Raw genomic sequence first — 11628 nt, 5'->3', positions numbered from 1 at the left:
GTGCTTCCGACTCATCGAGCTTCGCGTTTCCGATTCGTTTTTCGATTCTGGTACTATTTCCGATTCGAACAATATTTCCGTTTCCGATAATATTTCCGATGATAATATTTTCTATTATGACAATATTTCTATTTTCGATAATATAACTCCATATTTTTTAAAACGGGCTCAAAAGCATTATCGTTCAAAGTAAACACTTAAAATGGGAAATATCCAAAAAAATGCAGCAACAATGGCCCTAAAAATGCCCCAACTCTTGTCTCTGATAGGCCCATTCCACGTCCGTCTTCAAGAATTGGATTCCGATTCCTCATTTCCCAAAACTCTACTTTCTGTCTCCTTATGTTTTTTGAGCTTCCAAACTTCAGCAGCAGCTGCTTCTCTCTCACACTCAAAACCCCCTGCTAAAAAACCCTATCTCTCCGAGTTCAGAGAGAGACAGACAGCACAAACATGGCGGATCTCAACAACCATGGCGTCGCCGCCGCCATTCTTCCGATTCCAGGGAAGCGTAACGTTCTTATTACAAGTGCTCTTCCTTACGTCAACAACGTTCCTCACCTCGGCAACATCATCGGCTGTAAACCTCTTCGCTTCCCTTTTCTGATTATCAGTTTAATTGATTGATTGATACGATTGATTGATTGTTGGGAATTGCATTGCAGGTGTATTGAGTGCGGATGTTTTCGCACGGTATTGTCGGCTTCGAGGTTATAACACTGTATACATTTGCGGGACTGATGAGTATGGTACTGCCACTGAAACTAAAGCGATGGAGGAGAAATGCACTCCTAAACAGATTTGTGACAAGTAAGTTTCTCCTAAGTTGGCTTCAATTTCAATTTGGACTTTTTTTTGTGATTGGATAATTCCATAACGGGAATGATGTTCGGTTTAAACCTCCTTTTCGAATTATAGGGAATTGATGTATGCTTTTTGTTCGTTTGTTTGTTTATGAATTCTAATTGTTTCATGTGGTAAAAAGAAATTAAGAATTTAATGGTCAGAAGAGTTATAGAATATGGATTTTATATAGCTTATCTATTTGATCTCCTAATTGCTTAACTTTAGTTACATCTCGGCAATAGGGGATGTATGCATGAGTGCATGGTATGATGGCCATGTTCTTAAAGTATTTGCTGATGTATGTGCAAGATTCTATGACAATAAATTTAGTGTACTGCTTGTGAAATGAGGGCAAGGAAGTATGGTTACCTTTGAGCAGGTTCTTAAAGTCGCTGGATTTTTGTTTTTGTTTTTGTAGATACCATGCAATTCATAAGGAAGTCTACGAATGGTTCAACATAAGTTTTGATAAATTTGGACGCACGTCAAGCCCCGAACAGACTGAAGTTTGTCAATCTGTTTTTAAGAAGCTGATGGAGAACAATTGGCTTACAGAGAACACAATGCAACAGGTTTGTGCTTACCATGATTTTAATCGAGTTCTTCAAATTCAACCCCCTAATCCATTTCTTCAATGAGTAAGCTGCCTAATTTTATTGTATTTTTGGATTTGGTGAATGGACTTGCAGCCTTATTGTGATACTTGTGAAAAGTTCTTAGCTGATCGCCTTGTTGAGGGTATTTGCCCAACACCTGGCTGCAATTATGATTCTGCCCGAGGTGATCAGTGTGAAAAATGTGGAAAACTTTTGAATCCTACAGACCTGAAAGATCCTAAATGCAAAGTATGTATCTTTCCTCAGCTAACTTGCATGACTGTATTATTGCCAAATGAATATTTCCACTGTATCTGTTTATTGGGCTTTCCATGCAAATGTCTTGGTTGCTTTTAGTATACCCGTACATTTTTTTTTTTTGCTTCCAATGCTTTTGTATCCAGACCTATGCGATGTAAATGTGTTCTCAAACTTCTGAAAGACCCTCTCTTTATGGCGGCCTGTTGATGAGAATTATTGTATCTGTACTGTAAAATCCCACAGGTACAGCCTCTAAAAGTAACATGGACTTTATAATCATTTTCCTTTTAAGGTAGAGATGGATAACTTAAACCTTTAGTATTTTTGTTGAACACTTGTATATTTTGAGTGGCTAACAGATGGAATTGTGAGGGTAGGTAGGGGAAGACCAAAGCAAATACGGAAGATGGTGATTGAGATTGATATGAGTGTGTTGGTAATTGAGGAAAATATGGCTTTAGATAGGGCGGAACGGATGGAGATAATAAATGCCGACAACTCAAGTCGCTGAACATGACTTCTTTTTCCTCTCTTTTTTCTATTTTCTTTGCAAACTTCTCTTGTTTTCTATTTTTCAAAACATATTTGCGCCTCTTCTTTAAATCGGCATATCTTGTTTTCTACTTTTCTTGTTCCCTATTTTCAGTGTCTCGTTAACCTCACTTTAACTTTCTGATTTTGCGTGTTTACTTTCTTTAACATAACCTTTTATTTTTCTTACTTCACGTTCCACAGACGGTTCATGTTAGCCGACCCCAATCATTTGTTGTTGCTGTTGTTGTTATACTCATACTTTAGTTTTTCTCTGTATAATGCTCCTTAGATTCCAAAAGACTAGAATACTACCGTCCTTAGGAGCTTTTTGTTTGTAGATTTCTAACAAGTAATCAAGACATTTATCTAGAAAAAACTTTTTTTTGGTATGTTCCTAGTCTTTTTTTTTGTGTGCCTATTTTTGAATTTGAGAATGATTTTAGGTGATTGTAGTCAATGGTTCTCTGTTAAGTGGTGAGTTCCTGTCAAAAATAATAATTGGTTGGTTGTAGTTCGTGGAATAATTGTGGTAAATTGTGTCCCACTTGCCATGATGCTCTATCCATGGAAGGTTAGCTCATCAGCTCATAGGCTCATAGTTGAATTATATCAAGGGTGAACTGTTCCTCGCTATCCTCCATATCTTTTTCATACTTCTTTGCTTTTAAACCATATTCTCATTCTCACCATAGTTCAGACTTCAGACCTTCTCTGACCATTTGCTGGAGCTATATGGCACATAGGTGCTATCAGTTTCTTAAAAGTTGAATAAAATCTGAACTTTGTAAATGTTTTATAGAACTGGTACTGTGACAGCCTGACAGGGTTGCTGAATCATCCTTACCTTGAAGATTGTGAATCATAATATCGGTTTTAGACGTCAAATCCATCAAAAATTCACAATTGAGCTGCTCTATTATTTCTTTAGTAAAAACTCAGGATTCATTGTTATGCCTTATCCATGGACCTATTTCAATTAAATTAAATATTCTGATTTTGATGTCAAAATATGTTTTTTTAGTGCCAAATAAATATTTGAAATCAAACCAAGGTTGTCGCCCCAAATTGATATAATAAGGAGCTTACATGAAAATAGCTTTTGACATTATCTGGGTAATAGAAGGCTCCACACTACTTGTCTGAACTTTCACTTACAAAGCACCATAATACTGTTCACTCACATCATTTGAGGTCTTCTAATTCTATTTGAACAGGCATGCCAATCTACTCCGCGCATTCGTGACACAGATCACTTGTTTCTTGAACTTCCACTGCTCCAAGACAAGTTGGAAGAATACATAAATAAGATGTCAGAAGCTGGATCTTGGAGCCAGAACGCTATTCAAGTAACAAATGGATGGCTGAAAGAAGGACTTAGATCACGGTGTATTACTAGAGATTTGAAATGGGGGGTCCCTGTCCCGCACGAAAAGTTTAAAGACAAGGTTGGATAATGCTTATAATAGAAGTTACCTATTATTTCCTTCACTTATTTTTGCTGATTGATTTTCTATTCCAATAGAGGTTGACAGATTTTTGTTGTTTGGAATGGACTTTGGTTGCTTATTCACTTGTAGGTATTTTATGTTTGGTATGATGCACCTATAGGGTATATTTCAATCACAGCATGCTACACGCCAGATTGGGAGAAGTGGTGGAAAAACCCTGAAGATGTTGAGCTATATCAGTTTATGGGCAAGGATAATGTGCCATTCCATACTGTAAGTTATTATTGTAATTGTAAGGTGAAGCATTCCTTAAAGGAAAACGATTAAACAGCTAAAAGTAATAAAAAGAAAATAAAGGTAACAACCGAAAAGGAACCACGAGGGAGACTTTTCTCTCTTCTTGTTTTGTTAGTTTCATGGCTTCATGCTCAACATGAAATTTGTTTTAGCTGGTCTTCTTCTTTTGAGGCCATTTTTCTTTTGGTATTATTTGTCTTTGGTAGTTGAGTCCAAGTGTTACTGTTTTATAGGTGATGTTTCCATCAACACTTCTTGGTACTGGTGAAAGCTGGACTTTGATGAAGAGTATCAGTGTCACAGAGTATCTGAACTATGAAGCAGGTTAACACTTATTTGCTGTGCTTTTCATAGGCGACAGTCTTATAATGCATTTGCTTTATGCTGGATTTCTTGACCTCTTTTTTGTCTGTGTCTTCATGTTTGAGTGGCTTGTGGTTGTACCACATCATTATAAAGGCGTGTGATAGAGACAGAACATTCTGCATCACATGATTATAAAAGTTGATGCTCAAAGGTTTGAAGTGGTTCATTTTCTATTTTGATTTTGCAGGCAAATTCTCCAAAAGCAAAGGCATTGGAGTATTTGGGAATGACGCCAAGGACACAAGTATTCCTGTAGAAGTCTGGAGATACTACTTGCTAACTAACCGGCCTGAGGTAATTATTCTGATAAACACCAATTACTTTAGTTTATGGGTTGAACTGAAGTCACCAATCTTGGAAAATTTGCATTTCTTAGGTGTCAGACACATTGTTTACTTGGGCAGATTTACAAGCAAAACTAAACAGTGAGCTGCTGAGCAATCTGGGGAACTATGTAAATCGGGTCTTGAGCTTTATTGCTAAGCCATCAGGTACACTGGATTGTTAATAGAACATCCCCTTTTCATAATCGTAAATATATCTTGCATGTTCTGGCTGGCTGTGCTTGATAGAATGTAGTGACTAGTATCAGACCTGTCGTGTGCAAAACTTATAAGTAGAACTTTTGCTAATTTTTGTTGTCTATGACGTAAGTAGAAAGTCAAAACAAAGTAAAATATAGGGTGTTTTCTCTGTTGGAGGTGAAGGAGGGTTAGAGTTTCTGGCCTGTTTAACTAAAATGTTATCGTAACCCGTTATTTGGTAGTGTAAAACATTTAAAACATAATTAGATAAAAGATGGTTGCTTTTGTAAATTTTCTCGGTGGTTAATTCTTAAACTCGCTTTTCAATGGTTACCCCATTCCAAAATAATTGCAACACTTCCCTTTTAGGAAGTTTCAAATTCATTGCAACACTACTTTATTTGGTTAATGAGTTCTCTTTTCTCTCTCGTCACACGAGCTCCTAAAACCTTACGCTTACCCCATGTTGCAATTATTCTAAATCAGACAAGTACTAACTCCTTTTATCTCTAATGTAAAGTTCCCATCTCTCCTCAAATGTGTGTCCCTACTTAAAAAGTTCCCATTTCTCATTTGAAGTCCACATAATTAAAAAAAAAACTTAAAACTAACCCACTTATCATTGCCGGTTTCCAGTTTTTGGTTATGAATTTGAAACCCATGTGATTTATGGGGAATCCCAAACTTAAACCTAGTCATACCCCCAAATAATCATGTTGGTTTTTAAAACTCACAACAAAAGACTAAAAACTACCTTCTGTGATTTGCATATATTGGTTAGTTTTTGTTAGTTAATAATAAACTGGGCCTTATTTTTTTTATTTTTTTTAATTCACTTTTAACCAGTAAAAATCCACTTTCTCTCACCACATAATAAAAAAACATTAAACTACATCCATTATTTTCTTTTTACATTTCACCTTTAATCAACATAGTCTCATAACAATTTCTCTCCTAAATACGCGTGCCTAGGAGAAATGAAAACTTTAAATAGGGACGAATGGAGTAGTTAGTAGTTGTGTCATATCTATGTTCTCCCCATCACTTAATTTCAGTAGTGGTATATTTGGAAATCCAACCATAAATTATTACTATTTTAGGAAAGATGACAACTTTTCTTAGACATCTTAAAATAGTATGTGTGACTATTAATTCCCGACAAAGGGAAAATAAAAGTATTATGTCTATATGACTGACTTGGTGGTGGATTATTTTGCTATATTATACTTCTTAAACTATACCAAAGCTGAAAGGATTTTAGATGCAAAATAATACACGGGCTATCTAAAATCACATTATCTTTTACAACTTGTAAGTCTATACCCTATCAGTTGTAGTCAAGGTTTTGTTACTTGATTAAACTATAGAGAATGGAGATAGAATAATAAGGATTGTAATTGATACTCCAAAAAAAATGTTAACAAATTCAACAATAAAATTTGACAAAAAATCACCACCCATGACAATATATTATATTATCACTCCACTAGCCTATACCACTCAATTATAGTTAAAGTTTTATTACTTATTAAACTAAAGAGAGTGGATATAGACTGACATTGATTATTATAGACACTCCATTTTTTTTTTGACAACTTTGATAACAGAACTTGACAAAATATACTACCCCACCACAATTTCCATGTTTAGCAGTAAATCAGTGATACTTCAGAAAGAAGATCGCAATATGTTTATAATTGTCAAAACTGTCGAATTTGTTGGTTTTGTTTTTCTTCTATAGAAATAGTATGGTAGAGATAACCACTTGAAAAGTATCACATGGTGATAATATGTTGTGATGGGTAGTATTTTTTTCTATACTAAATATCCTTGTCAAATTTTATTGTCAAAGACTCAAAGTTGTCAATATCTTTTCACTTACCGGTTATCAAACATATTTTCAGTATAATTGTTAAGGTTTTGGCAGGAAAAGTTTGAGCAGTGTTGCTATGAATTAGCATAGATAACAGACCAAAAAAGCAAGAGATCAATGAAGATTTGATTAATAAACTGAAATACAAGAAGTAACCGATATTCAAGCATTCGAGAGGCTTGATTTCTCTCCCAATGAGCTCTTCAAAGCTCAACCAAGTTACTCCACAATATTCAACATGACATTCCTGCTCTACTAAGCTCTATATATAGTTCTACTTCCCTAACTAACCCCCTATACTCATTCCCCAAGCTACTTGTACTAACTTATATAGCTATTTCCTGAAGTGCCCCCACCCAAATAGCAGTTCATAGCAGATGTCTTTGCATGTAGTTGCTTATGCTTTAGCACACCATGTGAATTAACAGAATTTCCATCACAAAGTCAATCATAGGTAGCGATAGTTTCATCTCTTCTATTGGAAATTAATAGTCACACATACTATTTTAGAATATCTAGGAATGTTGTATCCTTTCCTAATAGTAATGGTTTATAATTGAATTTCCTAATATACCACTACATATATATTAAGTGATGGGGATAGGCTAAATATGACTCAATTATAGTACTTTTTTATTTTTCTGTTTGTAAAACATTGTCATACATAAATAAAAAACTACCTAATTAATAGTGAGTTTTAAAATCAATTTTCTTATAGAAAAATTTACAAAAGCAACTCTACCTCTGAAAAATTATTGTTTACACTACTAAATAAAAGGTTTCTTAAACATTTTAGTTAACCCTCTATTTCCCATAGCGGAACGGAACCCCCCTTTTCCCTCTGTCACTGTTGACTCACTGCGACCACAATTACTGACCGTCGCGGCATTGCCACTTGCCCCGCATTTTCTCTCCTCTATTATACTCTTTAATCCCCCCCCCCCCCTGCTCCGTGGAGTCAGTGGATGAGGGGGTGGAGAGAGCCCATGCAACGGCTGTGGTATTGGCAATGACGGATAGTTTCTTCTTAATCGATGATAGTTACATTTCATTTTTTCAATTTTGTAGAATTCTAGTGGTACATTTTTCTGAAATCTTTTTCTAGATTGTGTCTGAAGTCATCCTGAAGTTCTCCTTTCCCATTCATGGCTAGCTTGGTATTTGTTATTAGATTTTGTCGCTTTAAGTTCTTTTGAAATTTTGTTCATAACGAGGATTGCATGAATCTTTGTTAATAGGCCAAGCTTTTTTTTTATTATTCTTTTTCTTTTTTTGGGTTTACAGATCAGGGATATGGTTCTGTCATTCCTGACGCTCCACAGGCAGAAGCACATTCTTTAACTAAGGCATTAGCAGAAAAAGTAGGAAAGCATGTAGAGCAATATGTAGAAGCTATGGAAAAGGTTAAATTTTGTTTACTGTAATTGAGTTAATGGTTTCCCTATAAAAGGATAATCAAATCTTCAAACTTATTCTGCAGTGTTGGTGATGTTAGCTAGCTTTTTTTGTTGGCTCAGGTTAAGCTAAAGCAAGGACTTAAAACCGCAATGGCCATTTCGAGTGAAGGAAATGCTTATTTACAGGTTAGTTTACAACTCCATTTGATTCTTAAGATTCACATAATCAAATCCTCATTACGTGTTATTGACAAATCGTGCTTTTATGTCGTATTAGACAGGCTCTATTTGTCATTCTTTGACATGATGTGCATAATTACATTATGCTCTGCTGTGCAGGAAAGTCAATTTTGGAAGCTTTATAAAGAGGATCAGCCTGCATGTGCTGTGGTCATGAGAACTGCCGCAGGACTAGTGTATCTCTTGGCCTGTTTATTAGAGCCTTTTATGCCATCTTTTTCTCTCGAGGTGATTGAACCATATTGCAAGTAAGATATACATTATTGTAAGCGCAATGGTCAATGGGATGATTTTTTACATTTTTAATGCCTTAGGTACTAAAACAACTTAATATGCCTCGACTTCAAGTATCTCTTTCGGATGAAAATGGGGATCTTGAGAAAATCAGGATACTCTGGGATATTTTACCTGCTGGTCACAAAATAGGGAAACCGGAACCATTATTCAAGGAACTGGTACGCTTGTAGCATATTATTCTTATTTTCTACAGTATTTCTTTTGGAGAATGTAAATCAAATTCAAGGCTTTGGATAGTAGACATTTGTCTTATATCTGCTGCAGAGTATACTTATTTTTATTGGCTTTTACTAAAACTTTGGCTAATTCGCAGAAAGACGAAGAAATGGAATTTTATCGGGAGAAGTTTGCTGGAAGTCAAGCTGACAGGGCTGTTAAAGCTGCTGCGGAAAAGACTGCTGAGCAGTTGAAGAAAACAAAGATATCAGGTCTTACTTTTTTATGCTATGTTATTACTTTCAGTTCCAGCTGCTCTATCTATGTATTTGATGATGTATTTCGCTTGTTAAAAATTAAAAGCTTTCTCAGTAATGCCAGAAGGTGGGTATGTTACCATTACTCTAATGTCTCTGTAAAACCCCCTGTCTAGGTGGGCATATGTCTTTTGCAGTAGAGAAAATTGTTGGGTTGAGTAATTATATCTTTTTCTTCACAGATCCATTATTTATTACGTTGGACTTTTCCATTCACCGTGTAAGTATAACATCCATAACATCACTTTTCTAGAGTAGGATTCTATTACTAATAGAATTGAATGACAAAGAAATACTTGAACACTGAATTTACTTTTGAGCCTTTGAGGTTGAGAAATGGATGGGCAGAAAGTATGGGAGCTGGAACCTCAAGAGTTGGCATAATAAATTATGTATTGTGTAACCCTTGTTTGAGCGAATTGACTGTTTTTATACCCACTAGGCTGGAAGAGATAGAGTTTTTGTTGCTTTGCTGTCATAAGCGTCAAGGAAAAGGCATGTCAATCCCTGACAGAGGAGCTTCTGCTAGCAATGGAGCTATCTTAGTCATATTGATGCAATAAGCTTTAAGAGCATGTTTTCTGCCTGACTAAAACATGTTTCGTCCTTGACAGTTGGTATATTTTATCATTCCTGTGTGAGCGAAGTGGCTGTTCTACTTTTGATTGGGTTGGAAAAGAATGGAATCATGGGTGTCAAGGAAACAGCCTTTTTCAGTACTTGAAAGATCTGCTAGCAAGACAACAACCCTTGTTAAGTTGTAAATCTTATAGTAGTCAGGGAAAGTATAGATTTAAGAGCATGTTTGCTGCCTGAGTAGAAGAATATGTTTCCCAGACACAACTACGTAATATTTTCTAGATTCTATACCATTTGCTAGGCACTGTCAGAGGCAGAGATGGGGGGATTTCTTTTTTTAAAACTGATACGAATTATATAGTAATAAATACAAGAATATATCACTAAATGCTCCTTGCCTCAGTGGTTATTTATGGTTTAATAAGTCAGTTGGACTCTTTGGTCTAGAGATCGAATCCTTTTTACTACAATACAACTATGCCATTTCTTTTTAAGTTTCATTTTTTTTTTCTCGCCCCCCACATAAATTTCCTGGCTCTGCCATTTGGCAGAGTACGAACAAGAGAATCTGTATTGCTTTATAGCTTTGTTACACTCAGTGGCATATGAATATCTAAATGCTTGTTTGCAGATAAAAGTGAGAAGAAAAAGGCTGCAAAGCCTGCTGGTGGATCCAAAACTAAGTCGACCCCTGAACCAGAAGTAACGATTGCTAGACTTGATATTCGAGTTGGCCTTATAACAAAAGTTGAGAAGCATCCTGATGCAGATTCCCTTTACGTGGAAGAGATCGATGTTGGTGAAGCAGCACCTAGAACTGTTGTCAGTGGTCTTGTCAAGTACATACCTATTGAGGAAATGCAGGTTATTATTCTTTCATTTGCAATGCGAATTTTCAACTGATTTTTGTTGTAATAGATACTGGGAGATCTTGCTGATGTCCATTTCTTTGGCAGAACCGAAAGGTATGTGTACTTTGCAACTTGAAACCAGCTAGCATGAGAGGGATCAAGTCTCATGCCATGGTTCTTGCGGCTTCCAACAGCGAGCACACCAAGGTCTGTTACCAAATTATTGAACTTTTACCAATCTGGAGGATGTGTCCAGTAACGTATTTTCTTAGTTAATGCATGTGTTTGAATTATCTTTTATTAGTTATGTAAGTCTTTTTTTCTCTTGAAATCCAGGTAGAATTAGTTGAGCCCCCAAAAGATGCTTCCATTGGGGAGAGGGTCAAGTTTTCAGGTTTTGATGGTGAGCCAGATGATGTTTTAAACCCAAAGAAGAAAGTGTGGGAGACATTGCAAGTGGATCTAAGCACAGACTCTAATTTGGTGGCCCGGTTCAAAGATTTGCCATTCACCACATCAGCTGGTATCTGCAAGGTTTCGTCAATTGCGAATGGAACCATAAAGTAGGGACGCTCCATAGTTTACAGCCTATTGAATACAGATAAAGTTTCCAATTATTTAAAAAGAATTTCTCCACAGGGCAGTTTCCATCCTTTTACTATGTTGAAAAGTTTTGTTACGATGTTCTGTATTTGCCCCAGCAGTCAAGCTTTTAAGGTATTGTCAATTTGAAGGGGTTACACCGACTCTTGTATTTCCATGCTTATGAACTTATGATGGGAGTTTGTGGATTTTTAAATTGGTAATATCTTCACTGATTTTGCTGTTATCCTACATCATCTGCTAATCACTGACACATCCGTCGGAACAATGCTGTGATCATGTAGAGCTTGAACTATTTCGCCTAAGGTCGGACTACTACACATCTGCAACATTTCCACCCCCAGCTTTCAGGGTTGCAATGAGTATCGCAGTGCCAATAATGTACACGAAAGTTGAGAGTGCTGATATTTTAAGGATCAACAAAGTTTTCTAAACCAAAACCA

General features: G+C 36.1%; 1 protein-coding gene across 1 annotated transcript; it reads left to right on the top strand.

Moving 5' to 3' along the window:
- Positions 1-277: 277 nt before the first annotated feature.
- On the top strand, positions 278-11400 carry LOC110802409 (probable methionine--tRNA ligase). The gene is made up of 17 exons (XM_022007852.2): positions 278-580; positions 666-810; positions 1265-1418; positions 1536-1691; positions 3452-3682; positions 3815-3958; positions 4216-4306; positions 4536-4642; positions 4725-4839; positions 8030-8148; positions 8263-8328; positions 8482-8610; positions 8697-8837; positions 8993-9107; positions 10363-10595; positions 10688-10789; positions 10919-11400. Exons 1-17 carry the CDS (start codon positions 454-456, stop codon positions 11147-11149), a joined length of 2406 nt encoding a protein of 801 aa, XP_021863544.1. The 5' UTR covers positions 278-453; the 3' UTR covers positions 11150-11400.
- Positions 11401-11628: the final 228 nt, after the last annotated feature.

The sequence above is a fragment of the Spinacia oleracea genome, chromosome 1, assembly GCF_020520425.1.
Source record: "Spinacia oleracea cultivar Varoflay chromosome 1, BTI_SOV_V1, whole genome shotgun sequence".
NCBI classification, from domain to species: domain Eukaryota; kingdom Viridiplantae; phylum Streptophyta; class Magnoliopsida; order Caryophyllales; family Amaranthaceae; genus Spinacia; species Spinacia oleracea.
Note: the sequence above shows the minus strand (reverse complement) of the source record. Positions and strands in the feature narration are given on the sequence as shown.

Bases quoted from the DNA above. Each gene is read 5' to 3' on its own strand.
- LOC110802409 (XM_022007852.2), top strand. From the start codon at position 454: ATGGCGGATCTCAACAACCATGGCGTCGCCGCCGCCATTCTTCCGATT. The intron at 4,840-8,029 runs GTACACTGGATT...TTGGGTTTACAG, and splicing joins CTTTATTGCTAAGCCATCAG to ATCAGGGATATGGTTCTGTC. The intron at 10,790-10,918 runs GTCTGTTACCAA...CTTGAAATCCAG, and splicing joins CCAACAGCGAGCACACCAAG to GTAGAATTAGTTGAGCCCCC.